This window comes from Abrus precatorius, unplaced genomic scaffold (assembly GCF_003935025.1).
Source record: "Abrus precatorius isolate BTA unplaced genomic scaffold, Abrus_2018 Scaffold3, whole genome shotgun sequence".
NCBI lineage: Eukaryota > Viridiplantae > Streptophyta > Magnoliopsida > Fabales > Fabaceae > Abrus > Abrus precatorius.
This window is the reverse complement of record NW_020874373.1, coordinates 10,381,106-10,406,561: the sequence shown is the minus strand read 5'-3', so window position 1 is coordinate 10,406,561 and position 25,456 is coordinate 10,381,106. Positions and strand designations below refer to the sequence as shown.

The 25,456-nt window shown below is 26.2% G+C and overlaps 1 protein-coding gene across 1 annotated transcript; it reads left to right on the top strand.

Moving 5' to 3' along the window:
* Nucleotides 1-4,684: 4,684 nt before the first annotated feature.
* On the top strand, nt 4,685-12,728 carry LOC113863557 (1-acyl-sn-glycerol-3-phosphate acyltransferase 2-like). The gene is made up of 11 exons (XM_027497187.1): nt 4,685-5,049; nt 5,755-5,877; nt 7,902-7,941; nt 8,085-8,158; nt 8,449-8,508; nt 8,904-8,981; nt 9,180-9,338; nt 10,845-10,970; nt 11,411-11,503; nt 11,724-11,810; nt 11,924-12,728. The coding sequence occupies exons 1-11, from the start codon at nt 4,969-4,971 to the stop codon at nt 12,164-12,166; spliced, it is 1,164 nt and encodes a 387-aa protein (XP_027352988.1). The 5' UTR covers nt 4,685-4,968; the 3' UTR covers nt 12,167-12,728.
* The last annotated feature ends 12,728 nt before the right edge of the window (nt 12,729-25,456 follow it).

Here is a 25,456-nt window from a genome sequence, read left to right as displayed (position 1 = left end):
TTAAATAAAGATAAAATAAACATATAAAATATATTTTTAGTCTATACATTTTAATAGTTTCTTTTGTTTTAATTTATCCAAATATTTTTCTACATTTTTTTACTTTTGAAAATAAAGGAACCATAACTAAAAGAAAAAAAAAATTAAGAAAAAGTGAAATAAAAATAAAAATAATGGAAAATAACTTATATTTTTTAGTATTCTATAATTTTTTAAAAAAATTTCAGTTATTAAAAATTTAACTTAATAGAAAATAGAAATAGTGTTAATAAGAACAATGCGTGAACGGTAACTATTTTCGTTCACGATATATTTAGAAATGTAATCTTAAAAGAACATCTAGACTTGTAAATTCATTTTTTAATATTATTTTTTTATAATCAATTATGTTAAAATATAAATATGAGAAACTTCAATCATAAGGTGAACGATGTTCTCTGCTTAATTATATCAGTAGCTTTTTTGTTTTTTTGTAACGGGTGGTTAAAATTATTCAACAAAATATAAATTTTAGTGTTTAAGTTTATTTAAAGATTGTTTATAAACAATCAATAATAATAAAATTTATGTTAAAAATTAAAAATTTCTATTCAAATATTTAATATAATTATATTCACTATGAACTTAAACTTAATATAACAAATTAAGTTAAAATAACATGTATCACCACATATTTAACAATTTATATAGTTTTAAAAGTGTAACATTGCATGCATAATATTTGTTTAAAATTACAAAATTTTATATATTAATACTATTAAATACTAAATTTTTTAATAAAAATTATTATTTAATATTAATTTCTTATGTTATATATATATATTAAAAAAACTCACAAAATTATTAAAAAAACAACTATTTATTATACTTTTTATTTATCTTTAATATGGTAATAATTAATTTCTAATAAATTTTACTCCTTTCAGTTCAAAATAACAGTTATTTAAACTTATGACATACAGATTAAAAAATATATTTAATAATTTTTTGACATAAAAAAACATATAACTTTCTAGTATACTATTGGTATAATTTCTCTCATTTTAATCTATTGCTTTAGTTTCTCTCTATATAATAATTATTTAAGGATAAAATTTAATTTAAAATTTAATTAAGTCTTAATTTAAGCTGTACGGGGATTATTATTTTAAAAAAATAATTTGCTAAAGTGACTTTTATTTTAAATAAAAGAAAGCATTGTCTTTAAATATTTAAATTCAATCGTTAATAAAATCTAAAATTAATAAATAATATTTTTTAATAAAAATATTATTTAATATATTTAGTATATTAAAATTTTAATAAACAAATTATTTAGAATATTTTGTTACACGTGTTAAGCACATATTGAAAAACGTAGATGTATCAAATTTGGTCAACACTGGTGGAATTGTTCCCGGCACAATGGTTGGTTGAACGAATTTACTTGCCACTAATTTTAGGTAATGCTATTAAATAATCGATGGTGCAAACACCCCGTAACTTTTAACCGTTAGCTGAACAAACATTTCTCATATTTATACGGAAATTTATAATTTAAATAATTTTGAAAATATAAAAACAATATATATTTTAAATTTGTAAAAATATGTACAATTAAGTTAAATAAATAATGTATATTGTACTTGGAGTAAAAAGAAATTAAAAAATGAGAACAATTAAAGTTAATATTTGAAAGGAAAATGTTAAATGACTTCCTAGTTAGATTGATATTTTCTGTTGATTAGAAACTTATAGTACAGTGTCCTCCTCCAACCAATAGGCTTTTATTTTATACTATTGTTGGTATAGTCGAATTTAGGAGCTAGTTTTTTTTTTTTTTAATTTCCCTTGTAAACAAAAAAATAAAGGAGAAATGAAACCGTAAATTAAAAAATTAAAAAATTATTGAAAATAACATATTAAGTACCATGTGATAATGAAATAATGTGTTATTAATAAAAATTATGAGAATACTACAACAAACATCTTTATGTTTAAAAATAAAAATAATATTTAATTATAACATAAGAATTGATAAATAATTTTTGTGTATTAAGATATTAAATCACTTTTAAAAAATTAATAATAAATATATATTTTATGCTTAATTGATTTTTAGATTTGGTAAAAGGGAAATATTTCAACGTAAAAATTAAAGTATTTTATTAAGGGTGTAAGTAGTTGGTATTCTTTAAAAAAAAAATAAAAAAATCATATAAACAATTCATTTGAGAGTTCATTAAAATATTAAAAAAATTAATGATAAAATTACGTGTCTTATAAAAATATTATTTGATGTAAAAAATAATAACCTTTTGTAATATATTGAGGTGAATTTTAAAAAAATAATTATTCACATTATTAGATGTCAAGCATAATCTTTTACTTTAAATTTTAATGCACTTGTTTAGCCTTGAGAAAAAAGTTAACTACATATTTTTTTTTCACACATTCTTATATTTTTGTAAAATTGAATAAATTTTAACTAATAATTAAAATATATTAAAAAATATGTTAGAGAGTATATTAGTCTTGCTAATATTCTCCTTGGCTTTAGTTTTTTTATTAATTTTAAAAATAAAAATAATAATTATTAGCGTATGAAATAATGGTTGTAGATTAACAAAATAGATAAGAGAATTTTTTCACAACACATTCTTACAAACATATCTTTTAACAATTTTTTTTTTCACGATTGTTTAACTTAAAAAAAAATCAATTTACAAAAAAGTGTTTAAACTTTTTAAATATAAATTGATTATAAAATTAGATTGAAGAAAACATTCAAAAAGTACATTACTAATATTTCACATTTAAATAATCATCAGTTTAAATACAACCATGATGAATCCTAACATAATTTTAAAGCACATGTATCGGTATTATAATTGTTACCACTATGTAATGTATAAATATTTTGAGATTTAACTATAAGATAAAGATTAAATTAAAAATTTGTGAAAATTGATTTAAAAGAAAAAAGCACATAATTCAATTAATTATTATAGCATACTTAAAGGTATAAACACTCATAGTTAATTAAACTCTTTCAACACATAGAAATGGACGAGGAACATGATTATTATCAAACAGCTAAAGACCACAATTACATACTATCGACTTGTGAAGAGATTGTTTTGTCTCATCTTTAATGCATAGATTACAGATGCTATCAACACATCTATATATTAAGTCTTATTTTACAATAATTTTTTTTATCAATTAATACCTAACTATTATTTTAACACAGTAATTAATAAAACTGTTTTAAAAATAAATACATCCAAAAAGTAAAGTTTTTGTGTGTATTCAACAAGCAGTTTCTTTTAAAAATATGCGTGTTCTAAAAAAATACTTTAAAAAATAATATTTTAAAAAATATCAAATAATGCAACATATTCAACAAAAAGTTTCAACTTAATTTAGCCAAAAAAAGATTAAAATTAAGATAGTATTGAATTTAAACATTGGAAGCGGACATGTAGCATGCCAATGAGTAACCGGGGCGGTGCATATATCATCAGAACTTTTACCGTACTTTTTTAATAAGAAAATATTTATTAATATTTAATAATATGGGCAAAGTTTTATTCACTAATGTATTTTTTTACTGTGTTATAATATATTTTTACTGTAATTTTTAACAAATAAATGATTTATTAATTATATTTCATGTAGTCTTAATAGCTTTAAGATACGCGTTAAAATGAATGAATAGTTAATTTAAATAATATATTTTTATTTTTATAAATATTTAATTATATCTTTAGTTAAATTAATCTGTTAATTTTATACTTTTTTACATTTTTAATTAAGTTCTCATAATTTAAAAAATTTAATTAATTTTTTATTATTTTAATTATATTTTTAACAATGTTTAATATAAATAATATGATTTTTAAACATTTTTTAACTTATTTTTTAAAATATTTTTTTATAAAATTTTATCTTTAAATTTTAAAATCTTATCATTACGTGGTGATAAATAATTCAACACTAAATTAAAGATATATTTTTCAAACTATATTTTATTCATATATTGATTATGCAAAAATTAAAATATGATCAATTAAAGAAATTTAAATTATTCCTAAGATTTTGGAGACTTTTAAAATTTATTTATATATAAAAAACAAATTTAGAGATTAACTTATTCTATAGTGAATTCAATTTTTTATGTCAACTTTATATAAATAATTTATTATAATAAATCAGGAAAAGATAAAAAAAATTTGTTTAAAACTTATTTTTATTAGCATGTGAAATGTAAATATGCTAAAACCAATTCGATATTAAAATATCATTCAATAATTAAAATGTTTACAATTATAACAACTTAATTAAAAGCTTTTAAATTATGAAGACTAAATAAATTTTTTAAAAAATTATAAAAACTAATAAATTGATTTAATCTATGTATTTTCATTAAAACATGATTTTTAAATAGTTAAACTCAATTTTAAAATTGGTGTGATAATATTTTTATAAAAAACTAAATGTTCTTAAACATAATTAAGTATTACCCAACATTCAATATAATACTAATTATCATGCTATAATCATTAATTATTAGCTTGCATGATGATTGATGAATATGTAAAAAAGACATTTGTTAAGAATACTCTAATTATGCATTAAGAGAAAAAGGAACTTTATGATATATTTTTGCATATTTTCCTAATTACCATGTTTACGTGTATTTATTGAGGAGAAAGAAAAGAAGAGAAAAGTGATGCAGTGCAGGTCAGAGAACAGAGGTGAAGGAAGGAAGGAAAATTAAGCAGTTAGTAATAAATTGGTGGCAAGTGGCACTGCGTGTGGTTGCGTTGTTGGAGGCTCTGTTAACGAAGTTTGGGTTCGATTGGATTCAACACTTTCCTCAAATCAAATCTGAATCATTCTTCTCATCCATTCAATTCAATCCAACCCATTCCTTTGTTCTCTTCTTCTGTGTGTCTGGGAAAGGAAGAGAGAGTGGGCCTGGGCATGGCTATTGCAGCAGCAGCTGTCGTGGTCCCATTGGGCCTGCTCTTCTTCGCCTCTGGCCTCGTCGTTAATCTCATTCAGGTACCCTCTTTTCTTTTCCCCCTTTCACTCTCCCATCGGAGAAAGCTATTATGAAGAAGTGCTGTGTGCTTTTCTTTAGCTGCTTCAAATAGGGGAAACCGTTATATATGAACTTTATAATGATTCAAATCTGGGCCATGCCTTTCAAACCTAAACCAACTTCATGTTGCGTTTCTGATTCGCCGCGCTGGAATTTCGTATGAAAGTTGCCAAAAATTGAATTTTATGTGAAATGGTATGCTTTTGAATTTTATTTTGGCGTGACTGAATAATACTTGTTTACTGCTTAGTTAGTTTGGATGATGATGTTTACTGAATGCGAAGGGAACTTTTGATGACTTAATGGGAAAAGTTTGATGTTGGTACCCTAAAAAAAATAAAATCAAAAGGGAGTTCCCACTATCATTTACCTGAGAGACATTTGCTTTAAGTATATATGAACTTTTTGTTCATTTATGGTATTTACTTTTGGCTTAACAAGAAGGAATTTTCTACTGGTTTACTTATAGAGTGAAAGAAGTGTTTCTGAAGTTTTTTGTTGATTTGTTCGTCATCATTGCAAATTAAGTTTTCAAAATAAGTTTTGTATATTTTTGGTTTTGTCAAATTAGGTGCAAATGAAATGTGAAGCAATTGGTAAAAAAATTAAGAAAGATCTTGTATTGCTTCAATTAATTTGCTTGACCTCTTGATTTCTTGTCTCAGGCAATATGCTATGTTCTTGTAAGGCCACTGTCAAAGAATTTGTACAGACGGATCAACCGGGTAGTAGCGGAACTGTTGTGGCTGGAACTTGTATGGCTTATTGATTGGTGGGCAGGAGTGAAGGTGTTTAACCAGTTCCAAGTTTCTTCAAAAAATTTTCTTTATTTTCTTTTGGGCACCACTTGTTGTCTTCAAATTAGTTAATTATCCATCAGTGATTCAGTGGGTAGTTTGCTGAACATTTGCTTGTCTACGTGATATTCTGGAAGGTATGGAATTGGGTCTCTACATAGTTATCAATAGTGAGCTATAGCAGCACTATAGCGGAGTGGCCACTGTCTGCTATAAAACTTGAATGGTGGAACGTTTTCAAATAGCAGAACGTTTTTCAAATAGTGGTCGTAACGGCCACAACAGCGGCCAAAATAGCAGTCACAGCAATGCTAGAGAAAAAAATTTCAAATAACTCATTTTCTCTCAAAAAAGCATTGTTTTGGGGGATAATTTTTAGGGGTAACATTGATATTTCTATTCCCCTTTTTAGAATTTAAAATTCCTAGTTGGGTGTAGTTTACCATGCTTTTATCTACCAACTACCCACACTGCGACCAGAAATATTTTTTTTTCTTTTTTACTTTTATTGTTATTTACTTGTATGTTTAGCTTAAGACCTATGACTCTTATTTTAAATTATGAATAAATCATGAATTTTAAGTTTTTTTTATTTTTGATGCATTTATATGTAATATAAAGGACTTAATTTGTGTATAAAAATTCTAAATAGCGGCTATCCTGCTATAGCACCACTATCCTAGATTGATAAGTATGGGTCTCTATATTATTCTTATATTGCATTTCTTCCTTAAAGACATATAAGAATTAAACGGCTGTTGGGCCTGATCATCATTGCCATCTCCTTGGAAGGGTGGTCTGATAAAATTGAACTGGCTACCTTGTGCACATGACTTAACGAACAATATGTTATGAGCTTTATAATGTTGCATTATGAGTGAAGGTTGTTTTGGTGGGAAATAAACCTGCATCCATTGTTTCTATTATGCAGAACTAAAAATAATCAAGTTTCAAAATTAGGGCTCATTTATTTGTGCTTCTTCTAAAGGAAAGAAAAAACTTTTTAATGAGAATGTTTTATAATTTCCATGGAAGTGCTTTTTTTTTTTTTTTTTTTCAAATCTCTCAAAGAAAGCTGTTTTAGTGTTTTTCTAAAAAGCTAAAAATAGCAGCTTCTGAATAAAAAAGCTCTAAAAAAAGCTGTTTCATAGAGTTACTTGTTTTAAATTTAAACAAAAATGTTTGACTTGAATAGACTTCCAATTCAATCAAGCTATACTAGCCAGCATTTATGTTACTCAAGGAGTGTAATTTAGCCAAGAGAATTACCACCTTTCATTGATTCTTTCAGCAGCAATAGCTAGAATAAGAAATTTTGGAGTTTTTGTGCATAGTTGCCTATTTGGTTATTTCTTAGGTTGTTCATGGGCTTGGAATGGTTTTGGTATCAGATGTTTTGTTCATTTGATCAGTAGTGGGTTTTGTGCATTGAACCTCTAGGATCATTAGGACTTTGGCTATCAAAAGTTATGGGAGATGCTATGGTGAGTCGTGATATGATGCTATGTACAGCATTATAATCCATATGATTGGAGTGAATTAGGAGGATTTGCTTTCTTCCTTATTCTTATTCTAATATTTTCCTCCTTTCTTGATGAAACCTTTTCCCTATTCTACCATCTAGCTGAAAAGGAAGATAAACTATGGAAGAGGTAGAGGCTTAGAGAGAGACTGGATATATTTTCCTTCTTCTATATTTTTAAATAAAGCTTTTTAATTTAAAACAAAAGTCTCTGAGGTTTGTGATTCCAAGGCAAAACTTTTTCTTGTGAAATGAAAGCTTTGCCTGGTTAGAATTTTCTTGACTTACGTTAAATTTTATTTGAAGCAGATAATGCCTTTCCCTAACTTTGTATCACAATTCATGAGCAGTTAGAAAGATTAGGCCATTGGATATTGTAGAAAAGAAAAAAAAAGGAAATTGGTTATCTGAAAATCATAATTTATGAACTGAAATTAATAGTTTATTCTGTTGCATTTAATTAAATCTTTCATTTGTAACTTTCTGGCTGTAGGTCCAAGTATTCACCGATCATGAAACCTTTCGTTTGATGGGTAAGTCTTTTGTTAGCCTATGCATTTAGCACTAGTTACATTTACTCCCCCATTCCTTATTTTTTGTTGTGCATGTAAGCTTATCTTCTGGAAAGGAAAAGGATATAATCTATTAATCATTTGATTCTGTATTTCATTTTCAGGTAAAGAGCATGCACTTGTGATAAGCAATCACAGAAGTGATATTGATTGGCTTGTTGGATGGGTTTTATCTCAGGTGATTGTCTTATTTGGTATGACCTTGTCCACATCTTCAATGCAAGCAAATCAACACAAATTCACATGTTTATCAGCACAAGTAGTTTATTTGCTTCAATAGTTTGAGTTATTTGTTATTATCATACTAGAAAAAAGGACACGTATTTAAGGGTTACTTATGGGTGTGCTATTGTATAAGTAGTCACTATAACAAAACATGGTACTCTTTGATTTGCTAATTAGTATTTTTGTGACATTTATATGGTTTTTGCTTCAACTGCTGATTGGTTATTTAACATTATTCAACAGCGTTCAGGTTGCCTTGGCAGCACTTTAGCTGTGATGAAGAAATCATCCAAGTTTCTGCCGGTATATGCTTCACTGTTACTGTTACTTCCGAAATGAAATTATTGTCATTACGAAGAAATCACCTAAAGGGTGCACCATGCACCTTAGAGGATCTTAATTATGGAAACAGTAACACCTAATTCTCTTTTATAGGTTTTATTTTCCCTCATCTTTTCAAAACAGTGATTATAAGCACTCAAGTATACATTCATGTTAGGATTTCCCAGTTAGATTATTTTGAATCTAGTGAAGTACTGGGTACAGTTTACCTTCTTGGAAGTTATAAATACTTATTCTTTTTAATAAACTAGGAATAATTTTGGCTTATACTTACAATTACAAGTATGATTTTGTACTTGTGATATCTCAATTATTTACCATGAAATTGGGATATATGCTAAGTTCTACGTATGCAGGTCATTGGCTGGTCAATGTGGTTTTCTGAGTATCTTTTTCTGGAGAGAATTTGGGCCAAAGATGAAATCACTTTAAAGGTAGCTTACTAAAATATAATATTTATATGTTTAATGCTCATAAGATATGACATACATGCGTGTGTTTGTCGAATGACTCGGATTGATGTCTTCTTAGTTTTTACTTTGTGCAACAATACATATAGCTATAAACTGTCTCAGTACATAAACTGTTTGATTTCATTTAGGAATCTCATTTGAATGTTATCATATCTGCAGTCAGGCCTTAAACGGCTGAGTGATTTCCCTCTTCCCTTTTGGTTGGCTCTCTTCGTAGAAGGAACACGCTTTACACAGGCCAAACTACTAGCTGCTCAGGAATATGCAACTTCCACTGGATTGCCTGTTCCTAGAAATGTTTTGATTCCTAGAACTAAGGTGAAGTATAAATATTGTCTTATTTTTTTATTTGCCTTCATCCTTCCCTTGCTTTTCCTTCCATAGATTGGAAGCTATGCTGTGCTAAGGCTTGGCTATCTGGCATAATTATTTGGCGTTAGTAGCTATTATAAACTTACAAATTTCTAGAACTAATCTAGGGTTTGAGTGCATCACACAAACAAGAATGATGGAATTTATTCTGTCTGATGATCTGTCAAAAAGGAAGTGTTGAGAGGGAAAAAGAACCTAAGGGACATATGATGGATTCAGTGTGTCAGTTACTGAGCAGAGGATATTATTCATTAGTACTCATTAGTACAAGGAATTACAGTTACACCAAAATTACCCTATTTACGTTGTTTCTTACAGAAAGTATTATGACCATGGAAAAGAGTACAGTTCAGAGTTTTTATCCAAACATATATATATATATGTATATATATATATATTCACCTTTGATGTAACAATCTGAATTTCTGTTTTTGAGTCCCATTAGTTAGTTATTTACCCCAAAACAAAGTCTTCTACATATTTAAAATTGTTTGATAGGCCTCATATAACTTATGCTGCATCAATTAGAAATGTAATTCTATTTTTGCTACTAATTACTAAAGCCATAAGAGAAACTTGGACATGAATAAAGTTCCAGTAACAGTTAAGTAACTTGAAAACAAGCCTAAACAATAAAAATTGTGGAGATAAAAAGTTATTAAATACTTCTAGGACTGAAAATATAGAAAGTATACCTAAAACTTTTATAATTTAAGATCCCTTAGTTATTGTGATCGAGTAAGATATTCAGAAGATTACAGCATGCCATTTCATCTTATGTGAACCAGAATGAGATAGCATGATCTTTAAACTTAGGATTTCTTGATGTTTGTGTCCTGGATCACTCTGACTGAGGCCTTGGAAAGAACAGGAATGCTTAAAGTTTTGTGGCAACGTGTAATTTCTTCATTCCTTTGGTGATTTGGATGGAGCCTTGTGCTCACATCATTAACTTTAAGGGTGCCTTATTCACCACTAAACTTGTTTTGGACAGGATTGTGTTTATTGTCTTAAAGCCTTTCTTTGATGCTTTTCTTTAGGTTTAAAGGGAGTTGCCATTTTTAATGTGCACAGCAGTTGGGCAGCTTTGCTGCATTTCCTTGTTTTTATTTGTGTTGTATTTGGTATTGTGACTTTTGTCTGTTTGAAAGGTATTTTATTGTCTCTGTAGCTGTAGTTTTCACTTTTATCTTGCAAAATTTAATTCGTTATATACTAAAATGGTTTAATAACTAGGTGGTCTGGAAGTTCACATTATATTAAATTCTCCTGCCTCAGGCTCTGTATTTTAGTCTTTACTTTAGCTTGCCTTTTTTTCCCCTCAAAATTTACAGGTAATGCATTCAATCTGACTAATTGGACTATAATAGCCTGCATGCTTGTCACTATATGTGGTCTAATTGTTTGTTTATGTGGTTTACTTTCTAATATTTGCTCTATTGTTTCTTTCAGGGGTTTGTTTCTGCAGTAAGTCATATGCGTTCATTTGTTCCAGCCATTTATGATGTAACAGTGGCTATCCCCAAGAGTTCCCCTGCTCCTACAATGCTAAGACTCTTCAAGGGGCAGCCTTCAGTGGTAAGCCAATCAAATTCTGAATCACTGTTTTCTATCAAACTGGTATTGATCAGAGTGGTTTCTGCAATAAGATTTTTTATATTCTTCGGATCCAGTTCCATCAGAAGAATTTGGAATATGTGTTTTTCTCTTTTATTTCCATGTTAAGCCACAGCGTTTCTAAGGATTTTGGAGGCAGTGCTTTTGCTTGAGGAAAATATAAAGAGAAATGGCTTGGCACTCTAGTGCACAAGTTTGAAGAACACCAGTTCATTTGAAGATTTTAGTTTTCTATTTAGACACTTGGTGCTGAATGATTAATGGCTCTTCTAGGTTGGGCTTTTGCTATAGTTGGGGTTTTCTATTTTGTTGATGCTGAAGGGATTGGATGGCTCTATTATGTTTAGTATTTGCTTTGATTTGGTCAATTTCATCAAAGAGTATCCGTAATCATTCCACAGGTTCAAGTTCATATCAAGCGGCATTTAATGAAGGAATTGCCAGAAACAGATGACGCTGTCGCTCAATGGTGTCGAGATATATTTGTGGCCAAGGTGCTTGTTGACTGAACTATTTTGCTGTTTTACTTTTTGCTCTTTTATACAGGTAATTCTGGTATAATTGTTTGTTTTTTATGCAGAACGATGATCAATGGTAGATTTTGAAAAACTATGCACAATATTTTTCTTACTGTTGATTTTCTCTGTACCTTGTGCTTTGATTGTTCAACAATATCACTCATGTTGTTTTCAATTTTACCCCTTGGCACACTAGGATGCTTTGTTAGACAAGCATATAGCTGAGGATACTTTCAGTGATCAAGAGCTGCAGGATACTGGGAGACCAATAAAATCTCTTCTGGTGAGATACTTTCTCAACATGTCTTGTCCTTTTACATTCTTATTTATCAATCAAATATATCCATTTGCCTATGCATGTTTCCTAAAGAGCCAAGAATTTCATGTTGGGAGCAGGTAGTTATATCTTGGGCATGCCTGGTTGTTACGGGGTCTGTAAAGTTCCTACAACGGTCGGCGCTGCTGTCTTCCTGGAAGGGTGTTGCATTTTCTGCTTTTGGTTTGGCAGTTGTTACTGCACTCATGCACATCTTGATTCAATTCTCACAGTCAGAGCGTTCAAACCCAGCCAAGATCGCCCCTGCAAAACCTAAGAACAAAGCGCAGCAGCCAGTGGCTAGAAATGACAAAGAACAGTAGTTTACTTGCTTGGTGCGCAAACCCAAATCTTCCATACGTAGATAGGGACTTCATCTTCAATCATATTTTGGCGAACTTCAAGTTGCATTTATGTGTGTTCAGTGACTCACGTATTACTCGTATTATTTTGCTTTTAAAATCTTATCTATGGTAACGTTCAATTCTTCTTTGTAGTATTATGTATGCTTATCGATTCATTGTTTTTAAATTAATTAGGATAACCTTGTATGAACAAACTAGGATGCCTTAGCAAAATTTTACCACATCTATTTTTTCTTTTGGCTATTTATCCACTTAACACATTTCCGTACCTGAAATTTATTACTGGATGACCTACGCAGGTGGCTATCGTCCAATGCTGTCTTCTGTCTATTTAACGTTCTAGTTTGTCTGAAAATAGTGTTTTTTTTTGTGGAAGTTTTGGCTTGATATGTTAACTTATTTTTGGTTTTATTGTTTTTTCTTTATTGAGTTTTCCTTAAATAAAATGTAATTTTGTATTCATAAAGGTTGTAAGATTGGAGGAAATCTTTGATGATAATTTTTAAAGATGATTTATAGTCCATTTAAAAATTGACATTAGGAGTGTGCATAAGATGTTAAACAAAATTATTGTTCTATGAACTATCTATGTTATGAATGTCAAGTCTATACAAAATTTGAACTTTTTTCGTTTAAATATTATAAGTTTGAACTTGTTAATTTAACCTCTCAAGAAAGCTTGAATGAGATACAATAAATCAATATCAAATAACTTACAAGTAATTCAATTAATTTTCATTGCTGGTCTAAATTAAGAAATTAATGACAACAACTAATCTTTACGAGTCAACGAAAGTGTTTTGATTTTATATATTGCACAATCGTTTTAGTCGATTATTATGGGCACTAATAATAATTTTAGAAAAAATATACAAATTGAAATGGGATCTAATGTATCATCACTATTCATAAATTAATATAAGGGACCAAATAAGTGAAATAAAATCTGTGAGGAATAAGGGCAATTTAAAAGGATTATCTACTAATCATGGGTACGTACTTAAGGCACTATAATATTGGAGAAGTGTCTGAGTGATCGCAGTACTAAACAAGAAATTGCATTTGCCCAGTTTCTTCTCTTGTTGCTTTGCGCCGTAAAGAGATAAGAAGACCCATATAAAGATTGGACCATAGGCCCACTGAGCAACGACATAGTCCTTAACCAACTCATTTTATCAATCTCCAAATCAGCACAGGAAAGTGAATACATTTAAATTCAGCTTTATGTGCATCTTATAGCTGCCAAAATATTTAAAGGACACAACACAAAGTGACCACATCTCAATTATGATCACAGAATGGGTTAATAGTTTGCGGTCTCTGTCAAAAGCTCAAAGCAACTGATGAAAATGACATCATTTTTGGACTTTTCGAAGGCTCATTGATGACTGAAAATTGCTGTTATCCTTCCTCCACCCCTTCCCATAGTAACTACTTTTTTCGGCTATTAAAAATCAAATATGAAGCTTCAAAGCATAATATGTGAGCGTGATGAAAAAAAAAAAAAAAAAAAAAGCTGAACCAAACAGAAATTATGATTACAAAATAGAGTTGGAAGTGTTTTAACTTTTAATATGCTGAAAAAATAAAAGCTCCATCAATTGATAATTATGGTTACAAATTTGGGGCTTGTTTCGATTTTGGAAACCTTTTATATATATATATATATATATATATATATATATAATTTTTTCTGTTGTTACTTTTATTTACAAAATTATTACCTTGTTTTCATTTTATTTTTAAAGATTTAAATAGAAAGCTGTAAAAATATTTTTAATGTTTCCTATGTAAATATTCAAAAACAGAAAAAAAAATGATTTTCTGGAACCAAACAAGTCCCTAAATTGATTTTTTTAATAAATTTTCAGTTAATTTTATGATAATAGAAAACCATTATCAATAAAAGAAAATAATTTTGTACCATTACAGTAAGACGTGAAAATTATATATACACTATGAATATGTTGAAAACTTTTAGATATTTAAACAAACGATTAATTAATAAAAATTAATCTGGGTTTTAATGTCAACTTGACCAAACATCAATTCAGTGTTTAATCCTTTCGTATACGAATGGACAAAAAGTAATAATGTTGAGGGGCGAAAAACGCAGAGCTTGATGTTGAGCGTTGAAGCAGGTCCTGTGTATTCGGTTTCTTCAGTTGTGTTGTTACATATACGAGCCTGATGCATGTCTGATAGATTATCTTTGATACAGAAAATGATGTCACTACTTTGTCCAAACAGTGACTCTCAATCATCGTACTTCCAATATTTAACTGTCGTCTCTCTTCCAAATTAATTTAAGTGCCATAAGTTGTCCTAATTTAGACACTCCACATTAGGAAATAAAATTTGGGTCTTAATTCGGTTACATAATAAAATCTAAAAAAGTTTATTAATAATTACGATAGATATATATTATTTTTTTATAATAACTTTTTTATTCCTTGACTAGTATCTTAAAAGTACTGATTATGTTAACATAAAATTTAATCGACTTAAGTTTACTTTTTGTTCCTCTAATTTGAGTTACATGCAATTTTGTTAATTAGTTTAATTTTTTTAGTTAATTAAGTCCCTTTATTTTTAAATTTGTGCAAATTTAGTCCCCAATCAATTTTCTTCCACTTAAAGCCTTCAGTTCTTTATTTTTTATTCAATTTTTTTTGGAGTATTTGTAATGGAATTAGAACATAAAATGATTCTAGTAAACAAAATAATAATGAACAAGATAAAATTTAAAGGATTCTGTAAGATGTGAGATTATAAAGAGTTGAAGAGGGATTTTTTTTTAATTTTAGGTGAAATTTTATTAGTTAGTTAGTTAATTTTGAATAGATAACAATTTAATCATTTCAATTTGTAAATATTTTTAATAAAAAAACTTAAAATTTAAGAATTTTAAATAGAAGAAATTATGAGAGAATAAAAGTTCATGATTAAAAAATTAAAAAAAATAATAAAAAAATTAAAAACACATAATTTAAATTAAAAGAACTAAAAAAAATTTGTAATCAAGCCAATTTACTAACGTTTATGTCATCATTAAAAAAAAAAAGCGTCTGTCAAGTTATTTTTCTAATATTATGTAACAGCTTTTCAATAAATAACTAAACGCATCCTTTACTTTAACTTTGTCAGCTTTATTTATTATTTCATTTGATATACATAGTTTATGTCAGGCTAATGATTAATACTAGTTATAAAGTCAGATGAATGTACTAAAAGAATTATTGGACAAAGCAGGGAAATGAATATGATTGCGGAAAAAGCCTTTCTTTCAAGAATAGGGCATTTTATACACACTGAAATCGTTTAAGGAGCTATAACATCTTCTTAATAATAGTTTACTGTTTATTACAACATATTTCATTATTTAGAGGAGTAAAAGAGATACTCTAATTAACTCTTACAAAACAATACAATTATAAAGTCAATCTACAATCTCATATTATTTGAATACAAAAATCATTATACTTGAAAGCAAACTAATGGATTACAAGACCAGTTATAGAAAGGTACATTAATTTGTGGGTAAAACACCAGCTGCTATCAACCATTATTGTGACTAGTTGCTATTGGATAAATTAATCTCCAACTATTGAGTTATTGAGGTTGGCATATTTTTAGCGTTATTAGTATTAATTCATGCCTTTAATTTTTAGGAAGTTTCTTAAATTCTTTAGAGATTTATCTGATTTACTTCATGAGACAGATGATCTTATGTTAAATGAACTTGTGAAATTTTATTTATAAAAAAGGTTAAATAAGAACTGATAAATTTTGTTAATACAATCTTAATTTGATTAATTTGTTTACAATGAATCTATTTCATAGAAATAGATACTGCAAATATGTCTTTCCAGCTAGATTTATAGGGATTGACAAATGCATGGTAGAGCTATTTGGAAGCTTTCAGAAGACATGGGCATGGGAACAAAGAATGATGTTTAGTTATAAAATTACTGATTCTCATCTTACAATGTAAACTCACTCGAGCTGTCTTGGAAATATAAAGGATAAAATAAGCATGGGATTGGGATCTCGATCTGGTCAACTCATACCCCTTTTGTGCTAAAATTGTTTTATTGTGTCCCCTTTAACCTGCACAAATTTTACCTCTATCATTTTGTTGAATGTATCCACCCCACGCTAGACTCCATAAATGTTTAAATTTGTTCAAACATATTCAAAATAATATTATCAAACGCATTTTTTTTTAAATTTTTTTCATGAATGACAAACCTATGCGTATAGTGCTTCCCCCACTCATGTTCTCAATGGACGATTTTGTGCTTACATGATCTGTATTTGCTCAAACAACTTCTACATGTTTTCATATTTAAAAAAGATTTTCAAGTTGCAAACTTTGTGCATCGTGAAGCTATCTTCTCATCTCAGTGAGATCGAAAAGGAAATTAAAGTGAGTTTTATTTGCTTGTTTCAATTACACTTGCCTTTATAAAGGGATAATTTTTTGTTTTTTTTTTGCATAATCAAATTTTACAATTACTTTCTCTACTATGATAAAAATAGAAAGAAGTAAAAAAATAAAGTAAATAAGTAATATCATTAAAATAAATTATTTTTATTAACATCAATTTTTAGTGTTGATTTTAAGTATTTAAAAGTGATAAATTTTATGCAATAATATATATTATACTTTAATATTTTGAAAACTGTTAACCTCACTCCTATAAGCAACTAAAAATAAATATTTTTATTGAAAAATATATTTATTACATCAAAGATTATAAAATTTAAATAAATTATATCTTCTAAATTACTATTTTTAAATATTTAAAATCAATCCCAAAATTTTAAATTAACAAAACCTTAATACTTTTTATTTAACAAATACATTTTAATGAACATTTAGCATTTTTTTTAAACACTTAAGACCAGACTTAAAAATTAATGTTAATATGTTTCAATAAAAATATTATAAAAGGTGTTATAAAAACATATTATATAAATAATACAAGTGCTAATGAGTATTGTAAAAATATATAATTTAAAATTTTAAAAGAAAGATTACAAAATTCTATTAGTATACTTTTAAAATACTTTTTAATAGATTTTAAAGCACTAATTAACAAAAATTTTATAAATAATACGAGTCAAAAAAGGGGAAAAAAAATGAAGAGAGAATTTAGTGGTCGAGTAATTATTATAACTGTGGAGACATGTTTGGAGGCACTGTTTATCCTAAGGAGCTTTCTGTGAAGACTGTAGAATTATATTCCAATCAATGCAATAATAATTGTAGATGATCAATGGCCATTTTGATTTATACCTGGGGATCAATTTTGCTTACCGTAATGAATGCAAGGCCTTTTTAACAACTGCAATTCGGATAGAAATTAGTTCTTATTGTACAAAGTTTTGAAAAATTACAAAAAATAGTGTCAGTGGATGCTCATGTTATATATATATACGCGCAATATATAAGTAAAACATTTAATTTAGTTTTTATAAAATAAAAGTTATTATATATTATAAAAGAAAATAATTTTTATTCATAAAACAAGTAAGATTAAATAATAGTATAATTTTTTTATAATATCAACATTGTGATTTTAAATTTAAATTATAATAAATATAACTGTATTAAAAGGAGAATTTTATTGTAATATCTATCCGTAATTTATGGAAAAAAGGAAAAAACCATAATACATATTGCTAAGGAGTACTTAAAAAAATACTTTTGCTGATTAAGTGATTAATTTGTTTTATTATGGAGGGAAGAAGAAAACATAATCGCAACTTGAGCATGATTAAATTGTGCAATTAATTACGAAGGAAAGAGGTTTGGACACAAAAATGAAAAAAAGAGAAGAAAAGTAGAAGCAAGTGGTCCTCATTGAATATATATGATTATTCACTCAAGCCACTAAATCGAGAGAGTAAAGCCTTTAGTTAAGTTCTATTCGGAGACACGACATAAATTTAAGTTGAATTAAAAAATATATAAATTTAATTTGAGTTTATAAAATAATATTTAAATATTATAAAACTTTAATTTTTATGAGTGTTTGCTGGTTAAATTTCTTTCAAACTTGATCAATCGAGTTAAAATGTCTGAATTTAATGCAGTGTTAAAATTTGAATCAGCCTATTTCTCTAGTTTAAGGTGTGATATAAATTATATTTAACTTTTCCTGAGTGTCACATAAATAGATCAACCAATAATTGCAGAAAAAGATTGTATTAATACACATGCACACAGGTTTTAACAATTTTTTATTTTATGTTTAAAATTAGTTTTCTAAATTTTTTTGTTAGAATTTGATTTCCAAGATATTACACAAGCAAAAAATTAGTCACCGTGATTAATCTATGTTAGTTAAATGTTGAGTTGAGAAATGAGGCTTTAACACAGTGCTACCATATGTACCTACATGTGAAATACTTGATAGACTTTATTATTTTATTTGATATAAAATTTAAAAATATTTTTAAAAAACATAAATAATTTATTTGTCTTTAAAAAGTTTTTGCATTTGAAATTAGTCTTAAAAAATGTGTTAAAAACTAATTTCTAAAAAAATGAATTAAAGACTAACTTCTAATATAGTAATTATTATAAGGATGACAAATTTATTTAAGTATTTTTAAAAATATTATGTATTGATTAAGATAAAAGTCTAGTACCAAGATAAACTTAATCGATAGAGATTAATAATATAAACTCATTTTTTGTTAGCCTAATTTATTATGACTAAATTCTAAAAAAAAGAAGAAGCTGATTTTAAATATAATAACTTTGTTAGAAGTAAAAATTTATTAAAAATTTTAAACATGAAGTACGTAAAGTAGTGTTAAGAAAAGGAAAAGCAAAAAACACTAACCTAATATTATAGCCTAACCTGGTCCTTCTTGTATGTCTCTCCTTTCCTTTTCCCCTATCCCACAGCTCAATGGCTCAGATTTAGACTGAGAGTCAGAAACGTACCAATAATGTCACACATGCAATAGGGTCCTCAGCTGCAATCAAATGGACCACGGGTTGGTATGCTTTTATTCTTCTACTCATGTTTACAGCCAACACCTCTTATACTATTAAACTGTGATGACAACATTCGGTAACTTAGTTAGACAGGTACAAATGGTTCTTACAATCATACGAATTCCTTTCCTAGATTATTAATATGCTATCAAAATATGCCTTTACATACTGCTATATGTTCTATATCTTTTCAATTGATTTATGTTATTATTGGCATATGCACACATGTAAATAATTAATTACTTTGATTTTTTAGTTTCATTAAAGAAAACTACATCCTTACTACATCATTAAATTGCTTATAATAAAAAATAATTTAATTTTAATATACTATTAGTAAAAAGAGTTTTATGTTACTATCGAACTACGTAAATAACATCCTGAATATGATTTTTAAAATGGTTTTCATAAATTTTAATAATTTTAAATATTATGATAAATTATAATTAATTAACGTAAATAAATTACATTGTCAGTATATTTTAATTAAATTATTATTATAAATATTGTACGATAATAAATATAAGAGTTTAATTTTACTACATTATTAATATAAAAAATTATATTAACAATCAACTAGAAATTTTCTTTAAATATATATTTTAAGCTAAATATTATGAAAATAAATATTTTATTTATATGATAATTTATAATATTGAGTGATATAGATGATAAATTTTATTAAAATTTACATAAATCAATACAATTAAATATATGATATTATTAAATATTATATATATATATATATATATATATAATTTTTTATGTTATACAATACTGCACAAGTTAAAAAAATCGTAATATAAAAAACCTTCACACTATGTATAGCTATATTTCAATTTAACTTCATATTACAATGAACTAGGTATATAGGGAAGAAATTAAATGAAGCATATAATGAAAAAACTTACGTGTGATATTATAACTTTATAAGTATTGTTTGTGTTTTTTTTAATTAAAATTAATATTTCACCTAAATAATGTATATATATAATAAAAATTAGTATACTAATATTAAAAGTCAACACGTGTTAATAAGATAAATTTTTAATTTTAATTGAAAAATATTATTAACAGTAATCATAATAATTAACCTAAGTTTTATCTACTAGACAAGCTAATATGAAGTAATCTATAGGTAAACTAGCCGACCGGTGTGCGCACAGCAATGGAAATGTTGGGCGTATATTGGAACTAGTTTGTTTCTTGTCCCTGCATTTATCCTCACAACTTCATTATATTCTATCATGTGCTCCGGTGTCTGTCATCTCTTGAGAAACTCAGAAATCTTCATTCTCTTCTGTTGGTTCCAATGGGATGCGTGCAATCTCTATTTAATTTAATTAATGACCCAACCATGTTCTTCGCTTCAAGTTAAAATTCAATTTGTGTGCTCCTTTAGTATATTATTATAATAATAAAAATCCAATCAAGTACACAGTACTAAGTATTAACTAGTATGGTAGATTTTTTTTATCTTATTTACAACAAATAATTACTATCATTTTTTTAGTTTTACAAAATAAATACATATTTGAGATGCATTAATTGTTAATTTTTTTATGTTCTAAAAATTTGTACTGACAAAATACTTACTATTTACACTCATGTAAGTGGATTTATTTATTTATTTTGATAATTAAATATTTGTTTTATATAAATAGGACTATATTTACTATATATTCTTACATGCTACGTTTGGCTGGTGCAAAGCTGTAAATTCGAATGGTTGTGGTGGCCGGATTGGTGCAAGAGGATGAAAAGAAAGGTATAAGGTTGATTTTGTGAAGTTTATTGTGCAATGTTCTTTCTACAGAATGTTTTAATGACTAGACTACGTTTGCGTGGCAATTATGCTATCAAGGACACAAGACATAATATTAATTGTAGCAGTAAGAGGCATGTGGAAAGAAAACTCACGCATTGACCTGATTCATATTAATGGTTCGGAATTGTAATCAAGTGATGTTTTTGAATCTTCAACGACTACATTTAGGAGTGGTCCAATGGGTGCAGTTATAAGATTCCTAAACAAGTACGAGAAACTGTTGCCAGTTATAACAAATTGAATCATAGTGAAGGGTTTAGCCGTTTAGGACCAAGGATTACATAAATGCATAATCAAAGAGACAAAAAAAAAAAAAAAAAAAACAACAACAACACATGAAATTAGAGAGCAGAGAATGACTGATAATTTCCCTTGATTGTACATTTTTCTGCTAAGCACGTATGACTTATGATATTATATATATATATATATATATATATATATATATATATATATATATATATCCAAAGAATATATTATCTGTTTAAATCAAACTATCTGTTTGGATCGGTGTAAATGAAATGACCTACTTTTCTTATATGAAAAGGACACACATATATATAATTCCACTAGTCCTTGTTTCGAAGAAATATGTTGAGATTCTATGATAAGCCATGTGCTTACCCATAACATGAATCCGTGACAAGACAAGCTCCCTTTTTGTATGTGATCTATTCATGTTTTGAAAAATTAAATCAAACTATTTAAAGAGCACATGTTTTTTTTTTTTGTGTGGTTCATGTTATTAGTTGAGTTTCACATTTTTTATATATCCAGATAATTTTAGTATTTAGTTGTTATTGAATAAATGCATTTGTCGATAAATAATATAAGAGTACAAATTAAAGCATTTCAAAATATCATAGCAATAGGATCGTTGATAAGTAATAACTTGACTAAATATTTTGTTACCTAGGCAAAAGAAGAAGAAGAAATGATTTGGACAAGAAAAGAAATAATGAAGTTTGGAAAAAAAAAAAGGTAACTAGTTAAGAGTCAGCTGAAAATTCCTAAGATTCATGCAAAGAATTATCATTTAGGATATTTAGTTCTAATTAACATCTATATCGTAGCTCTAATTTAGAATTTAGTCACACGCCACAAAACCACTGAGAAATACATAATCCTTAAAAAAAAGGTTTAGGAACCCTTTTAAACAAGATTGATCTCCAATCTTCAGAGAATTGAACTCTCACACACAACGATTCCGAAAAGGTGTTCACAGGCTATGATAATATTGATGCTTATAAGTTTTGTAATCTTTTGATTATAAGTTTTGTAATCTTTTGATTATAAGTTTTGAGTAAAATATTTAAATCTTCATTCCAATTTTGAAATAATAAAAATTGGGTATATATGTCTCATGTGATGTGTAATCTTACAAGACAGTACTCTCCATATGCATTACACATTTTTTTAAAATAAAGTAAAATTTAAAAATACAAGTAAAAATAATTTAAATTTTAAAATAAATGCACTCAGCTATTTTAAATAAATAAGTGAAACATGGATGATTTAAAATTCTGAAAAATTAAACAAATAGAGAAATTTAGTCTAATAAAAAAAATTAATTTGGGTATATGAATTACTAAAAATCGAGAAAAAAATAAAATTTTAATACATATAAATTCAATACAAAATTTTTTTAAAAAAATTTATTTGAATATTTAAGATGATAAATTTTTAAATAAATTAAATACAAAGCACAATTGTTTACGTATATATATAATTATGAAAATTTAAGTTGAGGCTTTTTTTATGTTATACTTCTTAGTTAGCATAAAATAATTTTGTCTAATACTTTTAATTCAATCAACTAATTTGTTGATTTTTATTTCATTTTAAAAAAATTATTTTTTGATATTTAATCAATTTATCAGCTAATTTTGTCATACGTATGTGTTTTAAACTAATTTTACTTTAAAAAGTTTTAATTAATTTAAGGATATGTTTGAAAATATAATTTAAATAAAAGATTACTAAATGAAATATTTTATATGAGAACCTATTCTATAAAGTAAAATAAATAAATAATTGATGCAATTAAAATTATAAACTATTTTTATACACAACTTTAAAATAAACTTAAAAATTTTATTCTTAAAAACCTTATTAAAATAAAAAAAAGGTTATGAACTATTCTTATAAATTCTTTAAAAAAATCTCATAATTATTACAGACGATATAAGAACTGTACCAATCCTTTTACTTTCTATCTTACCAGTACCACGGTGGCTTCTTACTCTTTAGTGTTTTAGAGAGGTTTATCTTTATTCTCTCTTTCTTTTTACAAGATGGTACACAGAAAAAGCGTTAGAATTTTGTAAATTTAATTTTTAAGATTAAATTTAAGTATTTAAAAATATTTTTATAAAAAATAATCTATTTATTATATTAAAATTATATAAAAATATAATTAATTAATATTTTGAATAAAATTTTACTATTAAGTCTAAGAGTTAAAGTTAATATTTTTTATACTAATTAACGAGGTAATTCTTAGATCTAACATAATTTTAAAATTTAAATAGAGAACCATAAGTAACGTTCATTTAAAAGTTATAATCTATCTTAATTTGATAAACTATATAAAAATAGGAAAATATAGAAGAAAATGATTTATATTAAACTTTCACTTTTTTGTTCTCTTATAAAGTTGGAATAATTTATAGAAATGTCTTTTCTTTAATTCTTAGTTAATATTTCATGCTATAAAACTAAATGCACCTAAATTAGAAGTTGGCACTTAAAATATAATTTCAAATCTTCATGGTTCAAAGATTGATTGAAGTTCCTGTAATCTCTCCTCGCTGCCGACAAAGGGTTAAAAAGGAGAAGAAAACTTTTGCCATTTGTTTTCTTTCTGTATGTTTTTAAGTCGGTAAGAGCATTTTGCTTTACAAACCTCACAAGAAAGCAATTAAAAAGGCATAACTTGTTGGAAATTAATAAACCGTATAATTAAGTTAGCCAATAAAATAATAATTTACCATTCTTCTCCCTTTATTCTATATTATACAAAAATTGATAGATCTCATTTTAGAAAAGGTGTATGCACGAATTCTAATGCAGCTACTATTGAATTACAGTATATTATAATTGTATGATCAATACAATTACAAAAGTTTATAGATTCCCCATTATTATATTTTCAATGTTTGGTTACATTATCCATTATTACATTTAATTCATGAAAGAAATATATATATATATATATATATATATATATATTGTTAATTTTAAATAAAAAACATAAAGTAAATGAAACAAATTTTATTTTAAATATCTATCACTAAACGGTATAATTAAAATATATAAGTTATGTATCTATGTATACTTATATGTTTATTTTTTTCACTCTTATAAAAAAGATACATTTCTACACACTCGTACATTAATAAATTTATTTCTTAACATACAAAATTAAATTATTAGTATATATTTATAATATTTATTGTGGAGCATATGAATTGATTGATAAAATATTAATTCAGTTTAATCTATAACTTTATATTTAAATTCTATTTAAATATTTGAAAGAGAGTTTGTTCAACTTAAATAAGATTGTTTTTAATAAAAAATATATAGTTTTAAAAAACAGTATTTATATTAATAAATATTTTTGCTAAAATATTAATAATTTTTTATTAAATAAATATTATATCAATAAAATTTAATACCATGCCAAAACATTGTGTTTTTTTTTTTGGTGCGTGATCTAATATAATTTAAAAGACTGAGTAAAACGAATAAGAGTGTTTTAAATATTATTGTTAAATAGAAATTTTATCTTTAATGCATGATAATATTTGGAGAAAATAATTCCTTACTTATTTGGTGAAAGGATAATCTAGAAAACAAAACAAAAGAAAGATACGAATTTGGATAATTTTAACAAAATACAGAAAAAAACTCTTCTTGTAAGTAATAATTAACAAAGTAATAAACACTTATTTGAACACGTGATGTAACGGTTCGAGTCGCCGACTTTTTAGAAATGAAATATTGAAAGCAATGAAAATTTAATTGAACATATCACACAGTAGCCTTTAACTGTAAACGGCCGCTAACGGTGTTGTACAGAAGATTACGTATTCTGTATTTATAATTTATAAATGAGTAAACACTGCTCTAAAGATTAAAGATTGACAATACTTTAAAACAAATAAAAATATTTAAGTAACATATAATTAAAAATAATTTTAATAAAAATTTATTATATCTGTGTATAAAAGAATTATTATATTTTTATTTTTATTATGTGTTATATATATATATATATATATATATATATATATAAGTAAATTTTCGTAACAATGTTAATTTAAAATAATTGTTTATCAACAAACTATTTTAAAATAAATTTTTTATTATCTTTAATTCTTTAGAATTAGTTTGAATATTT